This window comes from Melopsittacus undulatus, chromosome 7 (genome assembly GCF_012275295.1).
Source record: "Melopsittacus undulatus isolate bMelUnd1 chromosome 7, bMelUnd1.mat.Z, whole genome shotgun sequence".
NCBI lineage: Eukaryota > Metazoa > Chordata > Aves > Psittaciformes > Psittaculidae > Melopsittacus > Melopsittacus undulatus.
In genome coordinates this window covers 72,201,346-72,229,311 of record NC_047533.1, presented here as the reverse complement: position 1 = coordinate 72,229,311, position 27,966 = coordinate 72,201,346, and the positions used below count along the sequence as shown (strand labels likewise).

The 27,966-nt window shown below is 50.4% G+C and overlaps 3 protein-coding genes across 3 annotated transcripts; 2 read left to right on the top strand and 1 right to left on the bottom strand.

Moving 5' to 3' along the window:
• Nucleotides 1–2,605: 2,605 nt before the first annotated feature.
• Nucleotides 2,606–3,565, top strand: LOC117436424 (olfactory receptor 1020-like). Its single transcript, XM_034064476.1, has one exon. The coding sequence runs from the start codon at nt 2,606–2,608 to the stop codon at nt 3,563–3,565; it is 960 nt and encodes a 319-aa protein (XP_033920367.1).
• A 3,938-nt stretch (nt 3,566–7,503) lies between these two features.
• On the bottom strand, nt 7,504–22,929 carry LOC101868899 (olfactory receptor 1020-like). The gene is made up of 2 exons (XM_034064475.1): nt 22,916–22,929; nt 7,504–8,476 (listed from the first exon to the last, which is right to left on the bottom strand). The coding sequence occupies exons 1-2, from the start codon at nt 22,927–22,929 to the stop codon at nt 7,504–7,506; spliced, it is 987 nt and encodes a 328-aa protein (XP_033920366.1).
• A 50-nt stretch (nt 22,930–22,979) lies between these two features.
• Nucleotides 22,980–23,966, top strand: LOC117436423 (olfactory receptor 14C36-like). Its single transcript, XM_034064474.1, has one exon. It carries the CDS (start codon nt 22,989–22,991, stop codon nt 23,964–23,966), a length of 978 nt encoding a protein of 325 aa, XP_033920365.1. The 5' UTR covers nt 22,980–22,988.
• Nucleotides 23,967–27,966: the final 4,000 nt, after the last annotated feature.

Sequence of the window (27,966 nt, the reverse complement as noted above, 5' to 3'; positions counted from 1 at the left end):
TCTAACAACACCACACCAGCTATTCTCAATACCACTGCTTGTGTAAACAGTGCAAAACATCACCCATCCCACATCTTCTCATACACAGAAGCATCCTTTTCTCTCTGGTCTCAGCTTTACACACTCATGCTGACAGTACAGGTGGTTAAAGCCAGCTGAATGCAGTCCTGCCCATGGGTCTGTCCTTGCTCAACCCAACCTTCCCCTTCTCACTTTCACCCTTTCTCATGATACAGGAAATGCAAATTTCTCCTTCTTGGGTTCAAAAACCATAAGTCAGAATCTCAGAGTGCTTTGGATTGGAAGTGCCAAAGCCACTTCCAAAACAAAGTGCTGCCAATCTACTGAAGAATGAAAGTCTAATGTTGTACTTGGTAAAGGAGAAGGCACTAAGGAAAAGATAATAACAACTGAATATAATGTTCAATTTCTTACTCTACTCACGTCACTGAAAATCCTATCTCCTCATTTGCCCATGTAGGGACATGGTCTGGATGCAGAAGGACTGGCAGAGCAGTGAGCACTGGCTGGGCTGTTGGGTGCAGAGGGTGATGGGTTCTGCTCTGCAGGAGCCTGGAGACTGCCACAGGGGTTTGTGTCTTGAATCTCTATAAAGAGGGGCAGCAGAGAACACAATGGTGTGACAGGGCCCATCCCACAGTACCTGAGCAAGAGAAGTAGGGCAGGAACACAGACCTGGGCCAAGTTCAACCAAGGCTCCAGAGCATCAGCAGAGCTGGTGATGAGGAGGCAGATTCAAGACCAAGCCAAGTCAGGTCGAGTCAATCCCTTGTGCAGGATCAGGTGAAAAAACTGCTAGGAATGTGTGTGAGAAATCCTTGGTCACCCCCAACAGATTCCATAGGTGTGCTGAACTGCTGCTAAACTGGAAACCACAACTGCTCTAGTAAAGCTCAATCTGCCTGTTCTGAGCTTAAATAGAGATGGGGGAAAAATAGGAAGAGGGTGGGGATGGAGCCCCAGCTGAGGCTGCTCAGGGGGATAAAGGCCTATTAGTTAAAGCTGGGATAATTCCTCCCTGCCTCAAAATGCCTTTTTTCCACCCTTGAATACAGGGGAAGTCCTGAGGCACCAGCTCAGCTGCAGGACATCCAGGCACTACATGTGGATAACCCCAGTGGGGATGGAAAACTGGGCTTTCCCTCCACAGAGGGACATCAGCAGCTCCAGAAATGGAGTCACTTGTGCTTCATGTCCCTTTTGAGGACTGTGTGCAAGATCTGGAATGTCTCTCAACCCATTCTCATTGTGTCAGTCTGTTCAGACCAAAACATTTGCACAGTCCACAAGTATGTCAGAAGCATCCTATGAGCCCTCATCACTGCTGCTGTGCAGCTGTGCTCAGGCATGGCTCATCCATGCCATGTCTCTCAGATGCCCAAGCACCACAATGCCTTTCAGAGGTGATTTCACACCCTTTGCTTTTCCTTCTCTTTGTTTTCCTCTGCTAAAGCATGAGCAGCCCTGGAGGCTTCCTCCCAGGAGAGCACATGCAACTGTATTTACAGCCCCAGCACCACAAGCTGGGCTCTTGCAGTCTGGCAGGAGCTCACCTCTTCACATCAGGAGCTGAACAGAGCTGATGCTGGCACCTGGATGTTCTCTGCTGCACTGGGGATAAACCCTTGGCTCCCATTACTCAGTGGCAGAAGGAAGGCACAGGAGGTAAGACCAACACAAAGCACAGCCTCACCTGCAGTGAGGCAGTGGGCTTGATTCTGCATGTCCTCGTGTCCTCTTTCATAAAGCTGTGTCAGAAAACAGCCTTATCAACGTGAGCTTTTTTTTACAATAAGAGAGAGCAACGTCTGATGCAGGCTGTGTTTGGTTTACATAGGCAGCTAAAGTAGATGCACTGAATTACTCAAGACTTAAATGGGAATGATTCTTCTTTTGTTTTAAGGAAATGTAACATTTCATATTGTCAGCAGAATGCTGTCACTAACAAATGAGCCTTTGGTATCAGCCTGTTATAACATCAACTATTTTAATGCAAGCAACTTTATGTCCTAAGGTTTAGGATGCTTTATCCTGCTGGAGCTCAGGAAGGTATAAATCATGAATATAACAAAGTCTATTTTATCTGCCGTGAATGATCTCTAATAATTTGATTAATGTGGTTTGGTAACTGGAATGATAACCAAAAGCCAAGGGAAAATAGATGCATGTCATAAATGTGTAAGGTGGGTTTACACCGGGATTGGGACTTTCTCTTGATTCATGTTAATGTGCACTCTTCTGAGGTTCCTCTGAGGTTTACTCTGGCACAAATTGTCTCTGAACATAAAGTGATTGATAGATCTTATTCTTTTCTCAAATCTGAAAAACCCACGTCCTTGAATAAATCCACAGTTTTGAGAGTCCCAGCATAGAAATCTAACAATGACGTTTGCTCCTTGTTCTTTCTGAAATACCCCAATTCAAATCCATTAAGTATATATAATGTGGGTTACAAAATGCATACACTAAAATGTAGTATCTCACATGGTCACTGACTGGAGATCGATGTGGTCCAGATTTGAATCTCAAATTTTGATCATTGTGATAATTCTCTTGCTTTTGCCTCAGCAGGTAATACCTGGTCATGGGAGGAAATCACACTCAGACTAAATTCATCTTCTTGGGAATTACAGAGAGCCCATATGCGCAAACTCCTCTTTTTCTCTTCTTTCTGCTGACGTACATTGTCACTCTGGTGGGGAACAGTGGGATTATCATCTTGGTAAGGGTGTCTCCCAGCCTCCACACCCCCATGTACTTCTTCCTCACCCAGTTTGCCTTCGTTGACATCTGCTATTCCACAGTCATCTCCCCCAGGATGCTGGCAGACCTCTTATCAGAGGACAAAACCATTTCTTTCACTGCCTGCATGATGCAGTTCTTCACCTTTGCTTTCTTTGCTGTTGTTGAGTGTCACCTGCTGGCCATGATGGCCTACGACCGGCACGTTGCCATCTGCCAGCCCCTGCTCTATGTGACCATCATCTCCAGCCGTGTCTGCTGGCAGCTGGTAGCATCATCCTACCTATTCTCCTCCGTCAGTGCCATAATCTATACATGGAGCGTGTTTGGAGGTTCCTTTTGTGGTCCCATCCACATTGACCACTTCTTCTGTGATGTTGTCCCTGTTCTAAAGCTCGTGTGCTCTGACACTCACAGAAGTGAGATGGTCATCTTTGCCTTTGTCACCATCAATGTGGTGAGTGCAGTTGTTGTCATTTTGCTCTCCTACATCTCTATCATCCGCACCGTGCTGAGGATGTGCTCAGCACAGAGCAGGGACAGAGCCTTCCACACCTGCTCATCCCATTTGATGGCTGTTTCCTTGTTCTTCGGAACAGTATTCTTCACGTACCTACAACCTCCATCTAGCCACAGGAACCTGGATAAGGTGGTCTCCATAATCTACGCCGTGGTCACCCCCATGCTCAACCCATTCATCTACAGCCTGAGGAACAAGGAGGTGAAGGGGGCTCTGATCAAGTGTGGGAGGAGAATGCTCAACCAAAGGCAACTGAGACGAGTTCTGTCATCCAGAACATAGGTAGGATGATGCAACCAGCTGCCACTTCATGTCCAGTGTGAAAGCCTATGGGGCACTGAAATGCTGAGATTTTACAGTGATACTCATGACTTTATGGAAGTCCTTCTGCAGGTCCTGCACAAAAGTCAATGACAGTATTGAATGAGAAACAGACCCTCAATATCACACCATTCTTGGAAGAAAACAAGAGGAGACTGAGCTTCAAACTTCATTTCTGTTCACAGTCTCCAGCCTGGAGGAAGAAATTACCCTCAATTATCCCAGGCATTGTTTCCATACAGGAAGCACCAATGAGCTTCATTGAGTTACAACTTTTGTCATTCATAAACATGTCTTTCTCTTGCAAGATTCTTGACCTTGTCCCTCAGCTCCAATAAAATTCCTCACTCTTACCTGTGAGCTCTTTATTAAAGCTGCTGGGGTGGGAGGGAACAGGAAGTGCAGTTTTACATTTGCTTGCTGGGAAAAGTAAGAGTAAGAGAAAAGGTTTCAAAAGATTCACTGCATTTGTTTGTGCCTTTCAAAGAGAAAAACCTGGTGGGAATCAAGGTCTAAGCTGGACCTTTGAATATGTCGTGGTTTAAACCAAATCCTCACAGTACTCTCACTCATTCTTCCCCCTTTGCTCCCCCAACTCTCGGAGAGTTAGGAAGGAGAATCCAAAGAATGTAGCCCCCATGGGTTGAGATACAAACCGTTTAATTGCTAAGGCATAACACAAATCACTACTGCCATTACGACTACAAATAATCATGATAATTCCAATAACAAGTGAAGAGAATACAACACCCCACCAGCCACCGATCCATAACTCACCCCAACCCTGCCCAGCTGAGCACCAACCGATACCTCCTCCATTTCCCTTCAGAGCTCCACCTCTCCTGCTCTCTCCCCCAGTATGCATCCTGGGCATCACGTGCTATGGTATGGAATACCTCATTGGCCAGCCTGGGTCAGGTGTCCTGTCTCTCCTTCCTCCCAACCTCCCCTCCTCCCTGGCAGAGCACGTGCTCAGAAAAGGCCTTGGACAAAAACACCCTCAAAACATGCTCACTATCAAGCAACTGTTCCCAGCCCAGAAGCCAAACCACAGCAGTGCACCAGCTACAAGATGGAGAAAAAATGACTGCTACTGCTCAGCCCATGACATTATCCACCCTTATTCCATACCATTCACATCATGCCCAGATCCCACATTTCCAATACACCATCACTCTTAAGTCCACCCCTCGATCATGAGTCAATCTCTATGTTGCATCTCTGGACTGGTGGCCTGAAATATCTGGGCCCACCAGGCTCAAAATCATTCACCATCCCCTTCAGCAGCTCTACAGCTTGCTGCTGGGGACTCCATACAGCTGCCTTCCACTTCCAATGCTTACAAAGCACTGGAGGGTCCCAGTGGACCAGATACTCGCCCATACTGTCCCACATGCCCTTCCACTCATGACTGTCCAGCCTTGGGGACAGTCTCCTGGTGCCCCTATATCCTTGTCTAACCCTAGACAAGACCCAAACCTGACTCTGCTTAACTTTGGGATCAGACAAAATGACTGTGTGTAGAACACACTCTGTGTGTGTGCCACCATGCTGATCCCTAACACAATCAGCAGGCAGGTCCCAAGGGCACCCAAAACCATTCATAACCATCAGAACTCTCAGCTGCTGCTGCTGCACTTGTCACCGGGGCTGATGTAGCTGCCCTGCTTGCCAGCTCTCCCACCACCAGCTTCTCTTCTCCTGAGTCCGGATCTTCCTCCTCTGCCTTGCTGGGAAGTGCTGCATGGTCTCCTGCATCCTGCTGGGGCTCGGCGGGCGACTTCCGGGAGGACACTCTCAGTTGTCGCAGGGTTCGGAACGGCTGCAGGACTTGGCTCTTCCGGCGCCTGCTCCCCCTGCTTGGCTACTGCCCCTCTCTGCTCCTCTGCCGCCTCCCCTGGATGCTCTGCTACAGCCGTTTGGTTCCCAGGGCAGCTCTCTCTGGCAGCCTCAGCTGGTGCTGCCGGCTCCTGGGGCTGCTCCTTCCTGGCTTCAAGCAGCCTCAAGCAGACGGAGGCGAGGACAAGGGCAAGGATGGTGAAGAGCAGCAGGACGGCCTGGTACAAGTCCAAGTCCACGGCCATGTCCATCCCCCCCTGCTGCCGGAGCCCCACCATATTACAAGCCTCCGACATAAAGTACAGTGAAACAAAAACTTTAGCCCAAGCCCCATGATCCACAAACACAAACACATCCAATCCATGCACAAAGTACCCGGCAAAATCCCGAAACCGCGAGATCCAGAGAAAAACCTCTAAGAGCCAATAAATCAGCATTGTGACAAGAGACCATAAATCCGCTCAGATCTGTTCTTATCTCAACCCCTCGGGCCCCAATTTGGGTGCCAAAAATGTCGTGGTTTAAACTAAATCTGCACAGTTCCCCCTTTGTTTCCCCTCCCCCCCCCTCACCTTCCCACTCCCGGAGGGATGGGAAGGAGAGCCGGAGGGATACAACTCCCACGGATCGAGGTAAAATCAGTCCAGCAATCAAGGTATAACAGAAATAACTACCGGTACCAACAACAAATCAATGTGAGAGGAGACAAACAGGGAGAGAGAATACGATACCACCCGCCGCCACGAGGCCAGCCCTGGAAGAAAAAAGAGAGCTTCCCCGCTCCCCTCCTAGCCAGCTTCCCATTGCCTCCCCCAGCCCAGCCCGGCGTGTTAACTCCTTCCCTCCCGGCCAGCTTCCAGTCCCTTTCCTGAGCAGGACGTGCTGTGCTATGGAACCTCCCCGACTACCCCAGACCAGGCACCCTATATCTCCCTCCTCCCAGGCAGAGCATGAGCTACTGCTGAACCCATGACAGCACTTTACCCCAGCCCTCTGGCTGCTGTTTTCCTGAGCACACCAAAGACACTCTTCAAGACCCAGACACTTCCCAAATACAAGTTACTTCTCACTCACAACACGTAGAGGAAAAATGTTTTCCCACACCAGTGGTTTTTTGCTTCTCCTGACCCAAACAGCTCTCAGTGACCATTGATTCTGGGTTCAGGATTGTCTTTCTCCTATGGAAACTTGCCTCATGCTGTATGCATGAGTGCACCACTTGGTCTTTCCTGGTGTGCTTTAGTGTGAGCTGGGCTCAGACACGGGATGTGGGTGCTTATCTCCAGCAGGAATTCCATTTATCTCACCATTTAAGTAAAGAGCATTTAAATGAGTGTAAAACACCACTTAAAATGAATGAGAGGACCTCTTGGTATGCCCAGTTTGTCCTTAATACTGGGTAACCACAGCACAGTTCATCAATCTCAATTATGAGCTATATTTTCAACACTTCATTACATGAAGTAAAATCTAGTCTGAAGCTGAAGCCTGGGGAGGGATCAACCCTTGATATTCAAAGGTCCAGCTTAGACCTTGATTCCCACCAGCTTCTGCTCTTTGAAAGGCACAAACAAATGCAATGAATCTTTTGAAACCTTTTCTCTTACTCTTACTTTTCTCAGCAAACAAATGTAAAACTGCACTTCCTGTTCCCTCCCACCCCAGCAGCTTTAATAAAGAGCTCACAGGTAAGAGTGAGGAATTTTATTGGAGCTGAGGGACAAGGTCAGGAATCTTGCAAGAGAAAGACATGTTTATGAATGACAAAAGTTGTAACTCAATGAAGCTCATTAGTGCTTCCTGTGTGGAAATGATGCCTGGGATAATTGAGGGTAATTTCTTCCTCCAGGCTGGAGACTGTGAACTGAAATGAAGTTTGAAGCTCAGTCACCTCTTGTTTTCTTCCAAGAATGGTGTCATATTGAGGGTCTGTTTCTCATTCAATTCTGTCATTGACTTTTGTGCAGGACCTGCAGAAGAACTTCCATAATGTCATGAGTATCACTGGAAAATCTCAATATTTCAGTGCCCCATAGGCTTTCACACTGGACATGAACTGTTCATGTCCTGGATGTCAGAACTCGCCTTAGTTGCCTATGGTGGAGCAATCTCCTCCCACACTTGACCAGAGCCCCCTTCACCTCCTTGTTCCTCAGGCTGTAGATGAATGGGTTGAGCATGGGGGTGACCACTGTGTAGATGATGGAGGCCACCTTATCCAGGTTCCTGTGGCTAGATGGAGGTTGTAGGTACATGAAGAATGCCGTCCCGAAGAACAAGGAAACAGCCATCAAATGGGATGAGCAGGTGTGGAAGGCTCTGGCCCTACTCTGTGCTGAGCACATCCTCAGCACGGTGCGAATGATAGAGATGTAGGAGAGCAAAATGATCATGCTCGTGCCCACCACATTGATGGTGACAAAGGCAAAGATGACCATCTCACTGCTGTGGGTGTCAGAGCACACGAGCTTTAGCACAGGAACTTCATCGCAGAAGAAGTGGTCAATGTGGTTGGGACCACAGAAGGAACCTCCAAACACACACCATGTGTAGACAATGGCACTGAGGAAGGCGAATAGGTAGGATGGTACTACCAGCTGCCAGCAGACACTGCTGGAGATGATGGTCACATAGAGCAGGGGCTGGCAGATGGCAGCGTGCCGGTCATAGGCCATCATGGCCAGCAGGTGACACTCAATAGCAGCAAAGAAAGCAAAGGTGAAGAACTGCGTCCTGCAGGCAGTGAAAGAAATGGTTTTGTCCTCTGATAAGAGGTCTGCCAGCATCCTGGGGGAGATGACTGTGGAATAGCAGATGTCAGTGAAGGCAAACTGGGTGAGGAAGAAGTACATGGGGGTGTGGAGGCTGGGAGACACCCGAACCAATGTGATAATGCCAACGTTCCCCATCAGAGTGACAATGTAAATCAATAGAAACAAGACAAAAAGAGGGGTCTGTGCACGAGGGCTGTCTGTAATTCCCAACAGGATGAATTCAGTCTGGGTTTGATTTCCTCCCATGACCAGGTGTTTCCTGCTGAGGCAAATGGAAGAGAAACAGCACAGTGATTAAAAATTGATTTACTTTTGGACCACTTCTAACTGAAATCAATTAACAAAGTAACTGTCACATTTTATGGAATTAATATATTCCAATGTATATTCCAGCCCAAATTATATGCATATTATATTTTATTAGTTGAGGTAGTTTTATCAGAGAGTGTTTTGAAGCAACAAATGGCAAATTTTTCTATGCTGAGCAACCTTAAACTATGGATTTATTGAAGCCCATGAGTTTTAAGGTTATTTCAATTTTGTGAATAGAATCAGATCCTTATTCAGTTTCAGTTTGGAGGTAATTTGGGAAGGAAGACACCTCACAGGAACCTCGTAGGAGTGTACAGAAACCTGGAGAAAGCTCCAGTGATAAACGTGTTTACACATCCTCCAGACATTTCCTTTGGCTTTTGATCATCATTCGTTACCAAAACACATTTCTCGAACGATTTGAGATCATTCACAGCAGAAAACATTCACATTGCTAAAGTCATGATTTATATATTTCTGAGCTCCAGCACACTGAAACATCCTAAACACATGGGCATCGAGATGCTTACTTGAAAGCTGAGTTTATATTACAACATCCTAACTCCAAAGTCTGATTTGTTAGTGACTGTATTCTGCTGACAGTCTGAAATGGTGCATTTCTTTATAAAAAAATAAGACTCATCCTCATTTAAGTCTTGAATAAATCAGTGCATCTTGCTGTAGCTGCCTGTGTAAAAGAAAACCTGCATAAACCATTGTGACCACTTATTTTAAAGAAAACTCACGTTGGAAAGGCTTTTAACTAATGCAGCTTTCCCAAAGGGGACACAAAGACATGCAGAAGCAAGCCCACTGCCTCGGTGCAGGTGAAGCTGTGCCTTCTGTTGGTGTTACCTCCTTTGCCTTCCTTCTGCCACACAGTGCTGGGAGCCAAGGGTTTATCCCCAGTGCAGCAGAGAACATCCAGGTGCCAGCATCAGCTCTGTTCAGCTCCTGATGTGAAGAGAGGTGAGCTCCTGCCAGACTGCAAGAGCCCAGCTTGTGGTGCTGGGGCTGTAAATACAGTTGCATGTGCTCTCCTGGGAGGAAGCCTCCAGGGCTGCTCATGCTTTAGCAGAGGAAAACAAAGAGAAGGAAAAGCAAAGGGTGTGAAATCACCTCTGAAAGGCATTGTGGTGCTTGGGCATCTGAGAGACATGGCATGGATGAGCCATGCCTGAGCACAGCTGCACAGCAGCAGTGATGAGGGCTCATAGGATGCTTCTGACATACTTGTGGACCATGCAAAGGTTTTGGACTGAACAGACTGACACAATGAGAATGGGTTGAGAGACATTCCAGATCTTGCACACAGTCCTCAAAAGGGACATGAAGCACAAGTGACTCCTTCTCTGGTGCTGCTGTTCTCCCTCTGTGCACACTTGAGAGCCCAGTTTTCCATCCTCAGTGGGATTATCCACATGCAGTGCCTGGATGTCCAAGAGCTGAGCTGGTGACTCTGGCCTTCCACTTTATTGAAGGGTGAGAAATGGGCAGTTTGAGGCATTGATGAATTGTCCCAGGCCGTTATCCCCCTGAGCAGCCTCAGCTGGTGCTCCATCCTCACCCTCTGCCCATTTTCCCAACATCTCTATTTAAGCTCAGCCCAAGGTGGTTGGACTACACATGAGGATTTCTGGTTTAGCAGGAGGTGTGCACACCTATGAAATCCTTTGATGATCCTTAGACCTAGGTTTGCTCATGGACTTTCCTAGCAAATGCTGGACTTAAACCTGACCAGGGGATTGATTTGATCTGTTTCAGCATGGTTGTGGACCTGTCTTGTAATCCCCAGCTTGCTTGTCTTGGCTGCACTTGGCCCAGGTCTCTGTTCCTGCCCTATTTCTCTTGCTCAGGTACTGTGGGATGGTCCCTGCACACCGTGGTGCTCTCCTTCTGTTCAGTTTAGATAGGTTAGGGAGATAAACCCCTGTGGTACTCTCCAGCCTCCTGCAGGATAGAATCTATCAACCTCTGCACCCAACAGCCCAGCCAGTGCTCACTGTTCTGCCAGTCCCTCTCCATCCAGACCATATCCATGCATGGGCAAAATAGGAGATAGTCTATTCAGTGAGAGAATTAGAGTAATCACTTGAACTTTATGCTCAAGTGTTATTCTCTGGTCATTAGTATCACCTCCATTTCCTCAATGTAATTGTAGAATGTTTTTGAGTATGTGGGTGTCCTGGGTTCAGCAGTAGCAGTCATTTATCTCCTCCTTGGTAGCTGGTGCAGTGCTGTGGTTTGACTTTTGGGCTGGGAACGGTTGCTGATAGCAAGTATGTTTTGAGTTACTGCTCAAGTGTTTGGTTTGTCCAAGGCCTTTTCTGAGCTCATGCTCTGCCAGGGAGGAAGCAGAGACAGGACACCTGACCCAGGCTAGCCAAAGAGGTATTCCATACCATAGCACGTCATACCCAGGATGTAACCGGGAGAGACCCGGAAGGGCTGAGCTCTGGGGGGATGGAGGATGTATCGGTCGGTGCTCAGTCAGGCAGGGTGGGGTGAGTTATGGGTCGATGGCTGGTGAGGTGTTGTATTCTCTTCACTTGTTATTAGCTTTAACACTATTATTTGTAGTAGTAATGACAGTAGTGATTTGTGTTATACCTTAGCTATTAAACTGTGCTTATCTCAACCCATGGGGGCTACATTCTTTGGATTCTCCTTCCTAATCTCCGGGAGATGGGGAAGCGATAGGGGGAGTGAGTGAACGAGCTGTGTGTGAACTTGGTTTAAACCATGACAGTTGTTTTTGGCACCCAACGTGGGGCACGAGGGGTTGAGATAACAACAGATCTGAGCGGATTTATAGTCACTCATCACAATGCTGATTTATTGGCTCTCAGAGTTTTTTCTCTGGATCTCACAGTTTCAGGATTTTGCCAGGTACTTTGTGTATGGATTAGATGTATTTGTGTTTAACAATCATGGGGCTTGGGCTAAAGTTTTTGTTTCACTGTACTTTACGGCAATGACTTGTAATATGGTGGGGCTCCGGCAGCAGGGGGGGATGGACATGGCCGTGGACTTGGACTTGTACCAGGCCATCCTGCTGCTCTTCACCATCCTTGCCCTTGTCCTCACCTCCATCTGCGTGAGGCTGCGTGAAGCCAGGAAGGAGCAGCCCCAGGAGCCGGCAGCACCAGCTGAGGCTCCCAGAGAGAGCGGCCCTGGGAGCCAAACGGCTGTAGCAGAGCATCCGGGGGAGGCGGCAGAGGAGCAGAGAGGGGCAGTAGCCAAGCAGGGGGAGCAGGCGCTGGAAGAGCCGAGTCCTGCTGCCGTTCCGAACCCCCCGACGGCCGAGAGTGTCCCCCGGAAGTCATCCGCCGACCCCCAGCAGGATGCAGGAGACCACGCAGCACTTCCCAGCAAGGCAGTGGAGGAAGATCCGGACTCAGGAGAAGAGAAGCTGGTGGTGGGAGAGCTGGCAAGCACGGCAGCTACATCAGCCCCAGTGACAAGTGCAGCAGCAGCAGCTGAGAGTTCTGATGGTTATGAATGGTTTTTGGGTGCCCTTGGGACCTGCCTGCTGATTGTGTTAGGGATCAGCATGGTGGCACACACACAGAGTGTGTTCTATCCACAACCATTTTGTCTGATCCCAAAGTTAAGCAGAGTCAGGTTTGGGTCTTGTCTAGGGTTAGACAAGGATATAGGGGCACCAGGAGACTGTCCCCAAGGCTGGACAGTCATGAGTGGAAGGGCATGTGGGACAGTATGGGCGAGTATCTGGTCCACTGGGCCCCTCCTGTGCTTTGGAAGCATTGGAGATGGAAGGCAGCTGTATGGAGTCCCCAGCAGCAAGCTGTAGAGCTGCTGAAGGGGATGGTGAATGATTTTGAGCCTGGTGGGCCCAGATATTTCAGGCCATCAGTCCAGAGATGCAACATAGAGATGTCTCATGATCGAGGGGTGGACTTAAGAGTGATGGTGTATTGAAAATGTGGGATCTGGGCATGATGTGAATGGTACGGAATAAGTGGTAGATAATGTCATGGGTTCAGCCGTGGCAGTCATTTTTCTCCTTCATGTACCTGCTGCAGTTCTGTGGTTTGACTTCTGGGCTGGGAACAGTTGCTTGATAGTGAGCATGTTTTGAGGGTGTTTTTGTTCAAGGCCTTTTCTGAGCACATGCTCCAGCCAGGTGGAGGAGGGGAGGCCGGGAGGAAGGAGAGACAGGACACCTGACCCAGGCTAGCAAATGAGGTCTTCCATACCATAGCACGTGATGCCCAGTATGCATACTGGGAGGAGAGAGCAGTTTAATGCAGTATTTGGGATTTCCTTTATGAATGCACCCAATTACTTGGAGATAAAAACATGATGGTTGAAGGTCCTAAATAATATGTTGGAAAAAATACCTTGATAAAATAATATCTAGTCATTCCTATATGGAAAAACTAATCTTAATGCTTAAATGCTAAAGGCCTGGCTGGCCTGTTATGGGAAAAATTGGTCCTGCAAAACATAAGCATCTGCCCATGAACATCCATATTCTTTGTAAGAAGTAGGCGAGTTTGGGATGATTTCTTCCCTGTTTTGGGGGGGGGGGTGTTTTTACATAAGGACAAGTAAATACAATCATGCCTTAATTTACCACATCAATTAGTGTTGCATTAAATAGAGAAAAGATCACTTTGGAGTGACTGTCTGACTCTGTGGTGATGTTTGGGTCAACTAAAGAGAGACCAGAAACCCTGATTTCAATTCCATGTACATGTAGCTTCAAGGGAAAAACCACCCCTCCTCCTCATCTGAATTGTACTTGCATATATTTCTTCCTCTGTTTTTATTTATATTTAAAGAACGTGTGTGCATATGAATCTATATGACAAGATGCCTGCTGCTCGTGTTATCCTTAAATATGCATTGACCTTAAAATGAGCAATGAGAAGACGACCTTAAAATACACATACTGCCTGTTGAGAAACGAGCATCACTCCTCCTTCCCCTCCCACTTCCCTCTGTCCATCAGCCCCTTTTCCAGCAAGATGACCATGTCTGCAGCACAATTCACCTTCTCCCTCCACCCTTCCCACAGCAGCTTTTCCTTCCCCATTCCCCAGCCTGTGCTCACATGTTCATTGCAGGAAGTCCCTTGACCCACCAATGCTCTTCTCAGGGTGCTGTGGGTGCCTTTTCTGCAAGGACACATTGATGGCTCATTGCAGCTCTGTGGCCACCACAAGCACCATGTCCCTCTCTGCTAAGCTGCCCCCAGCCGGTCCTGGTTCTTGGAGCAGCTCCTCCCCATGGGCAGGACTCAGCATTTCCCCTTTCTGAAGTCTGTGTGATTCCATCTGCCCATGTTATGAATGGGTTCAGAAGATCCAGCTGAAGTTGCTGCACCCACCTCAGCAGACAACTGAAGACAACTGCTGTCTCCCATTACTAATGGCTCACACACTCAAAGTCCATCTCCTCATCCTCATGCATCTCCTTCACTTCTGGAGTACTTATAGAACTAAGTTATAATTACATAAAGAGCAGGCATCTCAAACACACACCTTGCATCTGACAACACCCAAACCAGCCATTCTTAATAACACAGCTTGTCTAAGCAGTGCAAAACATCACCCATCCCCCATCACATACCCACATCACACACACAAGCATCCCTTTCTCTGTGGTGTCTGCTTCGCTGACACATGCTGACACTGCAGGTGTCTAAAGCTAGCTGGGTGAGTCCTGCCCATGGGTCTGTGTCCCATGGGTCTGTGTGTCTTTGCTCAACCCAACCTTCCCCTTCTCACTTTCACCCTTTGTCAAGATACAGGAAATGCAAACTGGTTTTTCTTGGGTTCAAAAACCATCAATGAGAATCCCAGACTGGTCTGGATTGGGAGGGAGATTAAAGCTCATCCAGCTCCAACCCCTGCCACAGGCAGGGGCACCTTCCACTGGAGCAGCTGCTCCAAGCCCCTGTGTCCAACCTGGCCTTGAGCACTGCCAGGGATGGGGCAGCCACAGCTGCTCTGGGCACCCTGTGCCAGCGCCTCAGCACCCTCACAGGGAACAGCTTCTGCCTCAGAGCTGAGACAAGGAGGCACAAAATAAAAGACAAACCTTCATTAAAAAGTAGAATCGGTTCTAAATAACATGAATTGTGGTGGCTTTGGAACAGGAGTCATAGAAAATATCTGAGGTACATGTTTCACAGAAGAAAAAAAGTGATAGAGTGCAGTTAGAGAACATAATGAGAATCCTTGTATAAGATAAGCCATTGGAGTTGATGTAGTTTTAGGCCCTTATGGCCTTAGTACAAACATAAATGTAAGAGAAAAGGATAGAAAACCAGGAAGTGTAGATAACTAGTATCTAAACCTTGCAGATGGCCAGGATGGGCTGCAGCTGAGCTAACTGAGCAGCAGAAGGACAGGATGATTACATGGGCAGTGTTCCCCAATCCATTCAGCTGGTGTAAGTATTGCCTACTGTGTGTGCTTCAAGGACTGGAGATTTCTCCAAATCAGAGCTTATCTCAACCCACCCCCATGTCTTTCCAAGCCATAAACAGTGATAAAGGTAGATGAACTCACCAGTGTTTGATGAAGATCTTGCTTCTTCCACCAGGACCTCAGCAGGGCTCTTTGCTCCAGGATAGCAATGGCATCTAAAAGAAGCCATTCTAATACCTCCCAATTCTCTTTCAAAAGCAGGAGAGAGACCTTGGCCATCAGCTTTAAAGGGAGGAAGACCAAACTGAGACTCTGCCTTTCATTTGTGCACTGAGGGAAACTAAGGCAGCTCTGTTTCCAGCTAGCCTAGAGAAGAGGTGGTACTCCATGTTCCTGGATCTTCCCATACATCTGAATTCCACACAGTGGAGAGGAGTTACCACCCCAGTGCAGGATCTACATGTTTGAAACCCAAGTCCCCAAATCATTTCCAATCAACTGGGAGAACAAACACCACATTCCCCTTGCTTCTGGGTCTGTTCTAACCCACCAGCTAAAGGAGACACAGCAAGAACCCCCAAAATTATTTTCTTCACCCCCTTTTAAATACACATCCTACTAAAAGCCAAACATGAGTGTCTCTCCTTACCTATCTATGAGCCAAGGTCCCATGACAGCTGATGAGACTCAGGCCAATGCAATCAGCAGACTTCATCCAGATCTCTTCAGCTGGAGCAATGGAGGTGTCTGCATTGCAGTGAGAGGCATGAACCCCACCAAATCTCCCTCAACAATAAAGGGAGCTCATGGACCCAGTAAACACATAGGGGTGACCTGGTGCATTCAAATGTAAGCAGATAAGTCCTTGCCTAAAGACGTTTGAGCTGACTCCTAAATCCAATCACTCAGTACTCAAAGAAGGGGCAGCAGCTCCTGCCCAGCATTTGCTCAGCTGCCTTTAAACCAGATTTAACTCCAATGAAAGCAGCTCCACCTGCAAGTGGAGAGCTAAAGCCATTAGGAGCTCATCAGCAGCAATGCCAGAAGCCACCTCATTGCCTGCTCATCATGACCCACCAGGAAGATGTATTGCAATGCTGCTGCTGCTTTTGCTTCCTAGAATGTCACCTTGTGTTTCCTCTGCTCTCCTGCTCAGATGATAACCCCATTGAAGGCAGTGGCATCCCTTCGACACAGCAAAACACTGCTTTCCTTAAATACACACAACAAGGAGCAAAAAGCTTTTGGTTTTGAGAGCAGCAGCTCCAACAGGAAGCCACAATGAGCAGAGCAATAGGGTTGTAGGCACAGACTTGTGTTGTTAAGACACGAAGAGCTCATGTTCCTGTTTAAACACTTGGTGTGATGAAGGAGAGAGCAGCTGGACATAAAGTCATTGAACATTGTTGTAGAAGGCTGCAGAGAGACCTTCTTGTGGCCTTTCAATACCTGAAGGGCACTACAGGAAAACTGGAGAGGGGACAAGGGCTGCAGGGACAGGCCAAGGGGAATGGCTTTAACCTGCCAGGGGGAGACTGAGCTGAGCTCTGAGGCAGAAGCTCATGGATGGATCTGGATGAGCTTTAAGGTCCCTTCCAGTCCAGCCCAGTCTGGGATTCCAGGATTCTCTGCTGTGCCAATGTGGGTCACTCTGCACTTGCCGTAGGTGCCGTGACGCCTGTTCCATTGCCCAGGCTGAGCTGTGACCGCTCGCATGCTGCACCTCCGCACCAAAGGCACTGAGGAAGAGCAGCCCGGGAGGGACCTCCCCGAGCCGGCTGGGCAGAGCCTGGTGCCCCCCCCTTGCAGTGACTCCCGCAGCACCCCTGGGTGCCCAGTGGCCATGGGCACGATGCTGCCGCCATCACAAAGCCCTGGCGGTCGCTGTGGATTTGCCCATTGTGACAAATGGGGCCCCCACGCTGAGCTGAGCGGGGGCTATTGAAGGAGCCAGAGCCCTGCAGGAACCAGTGCACAGGAGACCCCTCCTCTGAGGGTCGGGAGCTGCATCTGCCGTGGCTGCCCTGCACATCCAGGGCCGTGTGCTTTGACTTTGCCATCCTGTTTGAGTGTGGCTGCAAAGACATTGTGGGTGCTGCTGTGAAGGGAGGAGAAGCTGTCAGGAGAGGTGCTGGTGCCATGGCAGCTGTAGGAGCAGGGCATGGCTGAGGAGGAGCTCAGCCCTGGGCTTGTTGATGTGCTTGGAGCTCAGCTCTGCCTGCAGAGGTGCTGGGGGCAAAGCAGGAGCCTTGTGTGTGCAGGAGCTGCTGGGGTCAGAGGTGCTCAGAAGGTGTCAGGGCAGGAGAACTTCTCCCTCCCTCTCAGAGCCTGGGAAGTGCAAGGGTCACCCCAGATCCCAGGAACACCCCCTTAGTTTCATCCCCCCCTGGGCAGAGGGATGAGCTCATCACCAACATCCTCACAGGTCAGATTTAGGGAGAACCCCCCAGCTGCAGACCCAAAACCTGGTAGGGTCCCCCAATATCTGCGGTTCCCCCCTCCCCAGTTATCTGTGGGGTGGTCTCTGGTGGCTGTAGCCCCTGTTTGAGGGCTCCATTTTGTTATGAAAATTTTGTCTTAGCCATGTTCTGGTCCAATTAATGTTATTTACAATTGATTAATATCAGAGGCAATAAGCAAGCAGCGCTGGGTGCGCTAGGGAGTCTCTGCTCCATCAAGGACACACACCGGGATCTTTGGAGTACAGTCTCTTATACTTCTCAGTCTTGGGTTTTAGAGAATCCTGTTGTCTTCTTTACCCAAATGTCGATGTGGCCCTTTCCTTTGTTCTGTGCTTGTTTGCTGGGGTCTTTCTCCAGTGAAGACATTGCTGAACTATCTTGGTAACAGATTAACACAAAAACGCTTACAAGCTTAACTGTAGTCTTAACACCCAAATTTAGAGCCCCATATCCACCCAAACCCAAACCCTGCAGCTCCAAAGCCACCTCTCCTCAGCGCAGCAGCCAGGAGCCCCCTGAAAAGGGAAGCGCTGAGAAGTGGGGTGCCCTCAGCACCTGCCTTGGAGTCCTCTGAAATGATGTGGTATTTGCCTGGTAGCCAGGTTTGCAGCATCCTGTAACAAGATGTATCTCTTGGTTATCTAACTTCCTTAATCCAGTCAAACAGTTAAACAGAAGCACCCTTTGGAAAACAAAGCGATTGATTAGGAGAGATTATCCCCTTTCTTTCTCCCTCCCTTTCATCATTGTATTGACAGGAGCACTTATGGTAATCACGGTCACAAAGGAGGGCTGGTTTCACACAAAGTGCAATGGGGACAAGGTCTCCTAAGTTCCTGACACCAATCATTCCTGTATATTTCATAATTGATCTCCCAAATTACTCTGCCCCCTGCAGAGCTTGGGCACATTCCCATGAACCTGCAAATCCCTCAAAACCTCCAGTTCCCTTCTGAACCCCAAGTCCCCCCATTTACTGCCATGGGCCAACAGGGGCACTGAAGAGTCAGGGTACCCTGGCACAAATGTAACCCCTAGTTTTGGGACATTGGATGTTCCCCAAATCCCTGCACCACCCCGGGGAGCTTTGGGGATCCCCCCAATGCCTGAATCCCCTCTGAGCCCCAAAACTCTTTCTCTCAGCCCATCTCCACCCTGGGGGAATGTTGCTCACCCAACAGCGACTCAGGTGCCCTGGGAACCAGGTACCTCCCATTTTTGGCACATGGGAGCTCCCCCAATATAATGTGCCTCCTACAGCGAGATTTGGGGAACCCCCCCAAGCTTCCAAATGTTCCTTGAACTCCAAATCCCCCTGAACCCTCAAATTCCTCCCATTTATGGCAATGTGGGTCCCTAGGGCATCCAATGAGATTCGGCTGGCCTGCAACTTATGGAACCCCCCATTTTCGGGATATGGCAAGTCCCTCAAATAACTGAGCAACCTGGAGGAGTTTTGGGGACCAGCTTGAATCCCCCAAATCCCCCCAGGACCCACCAAAATTTCCGCAAACCCAAAGCCCGCAGCTCCAAAGCTGCCCCAGCTCAGCACAGTGGCACAGACCCAGTAGAAAAGGGGTGTCCTGAAAAGTGGGGTCTCCCCAGCACCCGCCCTCGGGGTCCCCCAAGCTGCTGTGTAGGCCCGAATTTACTGGGGGACCCCAATATTGCTTTGGGTTCAGTAGTGAATTCAGGTTGCCAGAGGGTGTGGAGCCCTCAGAAGAGGCACCCCAAAAAATGGCCACCCCAGACCCACCCTGCCACAGCAAAAGGCCTTGAAGGCACCCAAAGCAATAGTGGTGCCCCCAAAATCCTGGGGTAACCCCAAATCTCCCTGAAGCACTGCAAGAGCAGGGAGGACCCCCAAATGGGGGTCTGGGGCAGCCTAAAAGTGACCCTCTCTCCCTCACCACCCCGGGCACGCCCAAATGAACCCAGGGACCCAAAATCCTGGAGGGGACCCACCAAACACCCCCACCCCAAATGGGGATGCCCCCAAAAGGCTGCTCTCTCCCAAAGCCACCAGACCCAAATTCCTGCTGGTTGCCCCCAAACCAGACCCCTTGAGGGACTGCAACACCCCCCCCATATCAGGGAACTGGGGGGAATCTCCAGAGTTGGGGGGGATCTAATTTGGAGTGTTCCCCCCAAAAGACCACCAAGAAGGAGGTCAGGTGGGGGATGAGTAGGAGCACCTGCAGTAGGGACTGGGAGCACTGGGATATAGAAACCCCAGCAGTATTTGGGGCCATAGTGGCCATATCGGTCTGTACTGGTGCAAACTGGTCTGTACTGCTCCATACTGGGATGTGTAAATGTGCAGATGACACCAGCTTGGGCGGGAGCATTGATCTGGTGGAGGGTAGGAAGCTCTGCAGAGGGATCTGGACAGGCTGCATCCATGGGCTGGGGCCAATGGGATGAGCACTGGGATTAAGGCTCCAGCATCGTGGGCTGGATCAGCAGCAGTGTGGCAGCAGGGCCAGGGCAGGGATTGTGCCCCTGCACTGGGCACTGGGGAGGCTGCACCTCGAATCCTGTGTTCAGTTCTGGGGCCCTCACTGCAAGAGAGACCTTGAGGTGCTGGAGCGGGGCCAGAGAAGGGCAATGGAGCTGGTGCAGGGCCTGGAGCACAAGAGAGATGGGGAACGGCTGAGGGAGCTGGGGGGTTCAGATGGAGAAGAGAAGGCTCAGGGGGGACCTGATGGCTCCCTCCAAGTGCCTGCAGGAGGATGGAGCCAGGAGGGGCTGGGCTCTGCTCCCAAGGAACAAGGGATGGGACAGGAGGAACCGGCCTCAAGCTGCACCAGGGCAGGTTTAGATGGAGCTGAGGAACAATTCCTGCCCCAGAGGGTGCTCAGGCATTGGAACAGGCTGCCCAGGGCAGGGCTGCAGGCACCATGCCATGGGTTAGTGGTGGCCTCGGCAGTGCTGGGGTAAGGGCTGGACTGGATGAGCTTAAAGGTCTGTTCCAACCTGGTTGATTCCATGATTCTGTGACCCTTTCTGCTGAGGCACTGGTGAACCAGGGGTTTTCTGTTGGTGTTCTCTGGGTGAAGGGAGGTGCTTCTAAACCTGTGAGGGTTTGAAAGGCTGTTGTAACGCTGGGACTAAAGGCAAGAGTCTGAATTCCTTGGTTCAGGGGTGACTTGAACATTAAAGTTGTTTTTGTTCCATCAGGGCCAATTTCAACAGGTCAGAGGAAGAGCCATGCTCAGCAAACCCCCATTCTGCTATGAGAGGCTGTTGGGGATGTACAGGCCCCAGTGACTGGTATGGTTTTAATTCCTGTATTAGGCATTTCCTGCTTCCTCATGCTCTGGATTCTATTGCCATGTTTTTCTCTTTCATAACAGTGAGTACAGTGGGAGAGCAATGACAGAGAATCCAAGGCCATATTTCCTCCAGCATCCTGGAGGACCCATAAGCTGTTGTAATTCCTTCCTAGACTGGGTAATCTGCCCTTGTTCTGTTTCTCTGAAGGTGTCTGTAGCAATCACTGCACTGCTGCTATCCAAGTACCCCCTGATTTGACTGGTTTCTGCTTGGTTTGTGACATTGCTTAGGTGGAACTTCAACTTCTGCACCATGGAGTGCTTGCCACACTGTGATTGCTGCAGTTCTTGGGGGCAATCTCCTCTGATTCAGACATCATCTATATAATGGTACATTTTCACCTTCTGAGGAAGTGAGACCTCCTGTGGGTTTGTGGTGTTCATGGGAGGGAGCTGAGTCCCCTTCCAGCCCCAGGCCTACAATCCTAGGATGAGATGGCTCAACTGACCAGGCTGGATCCCTTCCTTCAGCAGGGGTAAAGGAGATCCCAGCCTGTCCTGTCCTGCCTGTCCTGTCTCATGATGGAACAAGAAACAGGCTGCCCACAGAAGTAGTTGTGTCACCATCCCTGCAGGTACATAAAAGACATGTTCTAAAGGACATGGTTAATGTGTTGATTTGCAGTGTTCTGTTAATGCTGGACTTGATGTTCTTAAGGGTCTTTCCCAACCTAAATGGTTCCATGATTCTACTGACTCTTGTTGTTTAGACCAAACTCTGTCTCCTCAGAGCAATGACAGTGCAGGAAGGCAGTTTGTTCCCAGCTGAGGGAGGGAGCATCAGTGCTTGCTTCAGGCTGTTTCCCATGGGGTTCCCCTGGAGCCCCAGGGAGGCCTGGAGGGAGCCCAGAGGGGCAGAGGCAGAGCCACCTTGGGCTGGGCCTCTGCTGCTGAGCTGGGACCCAGGGGAGAGCTATGAGCCTCAGAGAGCTTAAAGGCACTTGGCAGTGAGGGATGCTGAGGAGGAGGAAAAACCTTCTGGAGCAGTAACCTTCCCAGCCCTCTTTGTGGTAAGGCTCTGGGTGTAGGGCAATGAAGCTGCGGTTTCTCTGTGTAGATAAGGAGGAGGATGTGGTGCAGAGCAGGGCTTCCCTCTGCACCATGGCAGGGACAGGACAAGGCAGGTCCCTTGTGCCGGGTTGTGCTGGCTGCAGGCTGTGAATGTGGGTGTGCAGCCAGGGGTGCCCAGCGCTGTCCTTGCGAGCAGGGTCCCTGCAGCCCAGGGGCTGTGTGCAGGGGCAGGGACTCTGCTGCCTGCCAGGGTCAGCACTCAGACTGACTGGGAGCTCCACATGGTGCTGGGGAGGAAGCTGAGGAGGGGAAGGAACAACTCCTGTCAGGGAAAGGAAAATGTTCTTGTGCACTGGAGAGGGTGCAGTGTGGGTCAGGGCTGCTCAGAGCTCCACATCACTCTGAGCACGTTTGCAGAGGGTCCTTCTGAAAGACACTGAGGCAGCGTTCACCTTTGAAGACAAGATTCTGATCTCTGATGTTTTCACTCTTGGTGGGCAGGTTGGGCAGTGGGAGCTGGGAATTCACTTCTGTGCTTTGGAGGAGGCAGCGAGAGTCTTGTCAGGACTTGTGTGAGCTGCTCCTGAGCCCCTGCAGAGGCAGAGATGCCCCTGGGCAGAGCCCTGCTGCCGGGAGGGGTGTGCAGGGCAGAGCTGAGCACACAGCCCATGGGATGGGCTCTGGCAGCACTGAGAGGGAGCAGAGCTGGGCACAGAGCAGCAGCTCCTGGCAGGGACAGCTCCAGGCAGCAGAGCCATGGGCAGGGAGTGGGAGGAAAGTGCAGCCCAGGCCTGGGGAGGCTGCGTTCAGGCAGCTCTCTTGGTGTCTGCCTTCCACTGCAGGTGGCTGCTGGACATGCTCTGATGGGCAAGGAGCTGACTCTAGAAAGTGCAGGGCAGCTGAGAACCAGACTGATGGACACTGCAGCAACCTTGAGTAGGCACTAACCCACAGACAGTTGAGCCCTTCTGTCTGTCCCATTATGAGATTCTTCACAGTTGCCTTCAGAAACTTACATAGGAATTGTAACCCTGAAAAAGTCACTTGTCAGCTGTGACACTGGGAAAACAAACAAACCAACCAACCTCAGAGACAATAATGACCAAGTCACTCTCAGCCTTTCCTCTGCAACCTGAAAGTGATCACAGTTGTGAGTGTGTAAATTGCCCTTCTGTACCTGACATCCCTCATGTCCTAACCTGTCACTGCCTGTTTCTCCCATGACAGTGCCCCATGCCCAGAGGCAGCAGATGTCCAACGGCAGCTCCATCACCCACTTCCTCCTCCTACCATTCACACACACGCGGGAGCTGCAGCTCTGCCACTTCTGGCTCTTCCTGGGCATCTCCCTGGCTGCGCTCCTGGGCAACGGCCTCATCATCACCAGCACAGCCTGCGACCAGCACCTCCACACCCCCATGTACTTCTTCCTGCTCAACCTCTCCCTGCTGGACCTGGGCTGCATCCTCACCACTGTGCCCAAATCCATGGCCAATTCCCTCTGGGACACCAGGGCCATCTCCTACACAGGATGTGCTGCACAGCTCTTTTTCTTTCTCTTCTTCATTTCAGCAGAGTATTTTGTCCTCACTGTCATGTCCTATGACCGCTATGTGGCCATCTGCAAGCCCCTGCACTATGGGACCCTGCTGGGCAGCAGAGCTTGTGTCCACATGGCAGCAGCTGCCTGGGACAGTGGGTTTATCTATGCTCTGCTGCACACAGCCAATACATTTTCACTACCCCTCTGCAGAGGCAATGCTGTGGAGCAGTTCTTCTGTGAAATCCCCCCGATCCTCAAGCTCTCCTGCTCACATTCCTACCTCAGGGAAGTTGGGCTTGTTGTGATTGATATCTGTGTAGTATTTGGCTGTTTTGTATTCATTGTGGGTTCCTATGTGCAGATCTTCAGGGCTGTGCTGAGGATCCCCTCTGAGCAGGGACGCCACAAAGCCTTTTCCACGTGCCTCCCTCACCTGGCTGTGGTCTCCCTCTTTGTCAGCACTGGTCTCTTTGCTTACCTGAAGCCCCCCTCCATCTCCTCCCCATCCCTGGATCTGGTGGTGTCAGTGCTGTACTCGGTGGTGCCTCCAGCAGTGAACCCCCTCATCTACAGCCTTAGGAACCATGATCTTAAGGATGCAATGAGGAAGCTGCTGACTCGATGTGTTTCAGCATCCATACACTGCCTGCTTTACCATGGAAAGAGCTCCAAATGTAGGTCATGACAGGCCACGCCTGTCTTTGCTGCTTTACGTATGTTTTCCTGTTTTATATTTGTGGTGATGTTGTCTTCATAGAAATGTCAGTTTTCATCTCCTCCTTAAGTGGCCACTCGTGTTGTCTGACCCACAGACTTTGTGTCAATGGGGCTCTCATTGTATTTCAGTAAAATAAATGATCCTGCAGCAACTTCTCTGTGTTATTGTCCTCCCATAGCAGGAATGAAGGGGAATGAAAGCAGCTTTGTGGCTGCTCCAGCTCTGGGATGGCTGCTCTGTGCCTGCAGCAGGAAGAGCTCTTGAGGAGCCCAAGGGTCGGAGCTGTTGTGCTGGTGTGAGGAGATGGGATGTCCTGGGGGGGGCTGCAGAGCTCTCAGGGTGTCCTGGGCAGGAGAGCAGGGGACACAGGGGTCCCTGCAGGGGACTGCCCTGCAATGGCCCAGGCTGGGGCTGCCTGGCTGGGAGCAGCCCATGGGAAAGGTCTGGGTGGGCAGGAGCTGGACAGGAGGCAGCTGTGCCCTGGCAGCAAGGGAGGACAGCAGCATCGTGGGCTGTATGAGCAGGAGCACGGCAGGAGAACAAGGGAAGGGATGCTCTGGGATACTGCAGCCAGGCTTTAGATAACCGATTTAGGAATGCTGTTGGCAAGCAAGAGTGGGCTTAGCATCCAGCCTCAGGACAGGCAGGAACTGGAGCACGGTGCCTGTGGGGAGAGGCCTGGGGAGCTGGGCTTGTCCAGCCCACAGAAGGGAAGCCTGATGGGGACCTGAGATCTTGGGAAGGCTGTTGGGGACTGGCTGCCTGTACTGGCAAGGAGGACATGGAGAATACAGAGCCAGGCTCCTCACCATGGTGCCTGGTGGGATGACAAAAGGCAATGGGGGATAGTGAGAGAGGAGAGGTTGAGCCAGGACAGAAGGAAACCTTGTTCCAATAGGCTCAGGCAAGTGCTCCATCCGGTCACCCCGAGAGGCTGTGCAGTCTCTGGCCTTGGGGATTTCCAGCTCACACTGAATCAAGCCTTGAAGCACTTGCTCAGATCCTGTTTCTGATGGGTTGCACTGAAGACCTCCTGCGGTCTCTTCCAAACTTTGTTCTCTTATGATCCTACAATGATGGGCTTATGAAGGGCCACAACGATGCTCTAAGGGCTGGAGCACATCTCCAATGATGACAGCTGAGAGAGCTGAGGGTGTTCAGCCTGGAGAAGAGGAGTTTCTACGGAGACCTTACTAAACCTATAGCTAAACAGGGAATACAAGAAATCTGGAGAGGGGCTTTTTACAAGGCTGTGCAGTGACAGGGTGAGGGGAAGTGGCTTAAGCTGAAAACAGGAAGATTTAGCATGAACATACAGAGGAAGTTGTTCCCTTTTAGTGTGCTGGAATAATCACACAGGGTGCCCAAAGAACCTGTGACTGCCTCATCCCTGGCAGTGTTCAAGGCCAGGTAGGATGGGAGTCATCTCTGAAGCAGTGGTTTGCCAAACTCTGATGTTCACAAGGGATGTCAGATGAAATCTGACTTTATTGTAAATTTCTCTACCTGGATTCATGACACGGATAAGTTTGGACTGCAAAGAGAGGCTCAGCATGGCCTTCGATTCATTTTGACTGTCTTATTTAATTACTGGCTTAACAATGCTTGGGCTTTTCTTTGACTATTACACATTACTTAGCAACAACTGAAAAACATCAGTGTTATCAGCTCTGTTCCCAGCCTGAAAGTCAGAACACAGCTTGTTTTGACTGCACCAGCTACTAAGAAGGAGAAACATTGACTGCTACTGCTGAACCCAGGACTACAGAGAAACATGGTCACCCCCTGGGGAAAGCTTTGAGAGCTTCTGAACTCTTCAGTTGGTTCCTGGTGGCAATGAGCAGAGTGCAGGGAGCTGAGGGAGGGTGGAGGGAAGTCAGCAAGAAGCAAGGTGATGGTTCAGGGCTTTAACAAACCCTTACAAGCAGGACAGAGCCCAGCAATGGAGAGCAGTTGATGTCTGTAGGTGGAGGAGGAGTAGGTGTTCCTGCAGTGTGGCTGCAGGCCCTGGACACACCAGAGGCTGTCTGAGAAGTTTCCCTGATGGGAACATGCCTCAGTGTGGCACATGGGGAATGCCCAGAGCTGGGGGGGCCTGAACACTGCTCATCTGCCCCATGAGCCGACCTTCCTGTCTCCCTCTCCTGCACTGCCCAAACTCGCCTGGAATGCAGGATCCATCCCTGAGCCAATGCAGGAACCTCCTGCAGTCAGGTGTCTGCTGCAGGGGAAGTGCAAAGCTCCTGTGAGACACTGGTGAGTGCGGGCAGACAGTGGGGTGTGCGCAGCAGAGAGGGGGCTACAGGCAGGAAGCTGTCCCAGATGAGGTGCCCTGTCCCCACAGCATGGGATACCTTGCACCCAAGGACAACACCTTTCCTGTTGGCTCTTGCCAGCAAGTTCTCAATCCAGACCATTGGCTTTTCCCACTGCTCTCCCATGGTGCTCAGCTCTCTATCCTGATGGCATCCCCCATTCCTCTAGAAGCCTCCTTTAGATCAGCTTGATGAGGGATATTCACTCCACCTGATGAATTGACACTATAGTAGCAGCCTGCAACTACTGGAAATGTGTCTTCAGAGATGATGGAGGTTTTCTTGCTAGCAGGAAGAGAAGGAAACCTCTACAGAGTGCAGCCTGGAAGGTTCAGACTCCAGGTTAGGAAAGAGAAATGTGTGTCAAAAGGTGGACTTGTGGTGCAAGAGGTGACCCAGAGGGAGTCTGGCTCAGCCCATGGCTTTGTGTTTCAAGGCACAGACAGCCATGGGTGCAGAGATGGGACTGAAGGGACAGAAATGCCAGGGGAGAGCTGGCTGGGAAAGCAAGATGGGTGTCAGCAGCCTGAAGGGAAAGAGGTGCAGGCATGGGCCAGTGCAGGACAGCCTGCAGCAGAGATGAGGGAGGATTCTGGCAAGGCTGAAAGGCCCCAGAGAACAAAAGGTCTCTGTCCCCTGCCCTACGGCACTTGCCTCTTTCATCAAGGCCTGGGAGGAGAACTTTCATTCTCAGCATTTCAGGCTCTACTTCTCCAAGTGCTGTGCTCAGGGCTTGGCCTTTCTGCTCATCAAACACACCAAGGGTGTTCTCACCATCAGACACCTGCACTTTGCCTTTGTCTGCTGTAATCACAGCCTCCAGGTACTTGCTTTAATGAGTCCCTGGGGCGGCTTTGTCAGTAACAGCCCTCAGTGGGGCCCATTAATGCTGAAGGGACTTGGGGCTTTGTTTCTGACTTGGACTTCTTGAGAGGTTTCTTCAGTCTCCTCTCAGCACCTGAGGTTCATGGACTCAGCCCAAATACCCCATGGGGCTCATTAAACCCTGACGAGCCATGTCTCACCCTGTGCATTTTGTCAAGTCTTCCAGATTGTCTTCCAGGGAATTTGGAGGTTTCTGAGTGCAGGGAGATTACAAAGAGCATCTGATAAAAGTGATTTGAAAGGGTTTATTTTATCACTTTTCCGTTCAGAAATTCCTGTTCCATTGCCACTGATCCCGAGTGTCTCTTCCAGAAGCTGCACAGGCAGGAAAAGCAACCCTTAAGGTCCAGCGCTGCACTGAGCACCTCGCTCCTCACCTCCCCACCCAACATTGCTCTCAGCGTCCACCCGGGACTTGCACCACTTCTCCTCACACCGGAATTCTCCATTGAATCTGGTGTCTGATGCTGCAGCTCCTGTGCACAGCTCCAGCATGGAGGGAAGCAAGGAAAAGTGTCCTACACAGTCAAATACACTCGAGCACCACGTGCCTGGTGCAAGCAGCACCTCACGGGGTCCTGGTCCTGCACAGGGGTAATCTCATGAGGAAGGGTTTAGAGGCACAGGTGGGTAGAAAGAGGTGGCTGTGAACATGATTGAAGAGTTGTCCAAGGAGGCAATCAGACCATAGAAATACTTGCAAGCCTTTATGGCCTGAAGCTCAAAGCAGCAGCTTGGGGGAGAGGACTCCGAATGAGCAGAGTGAT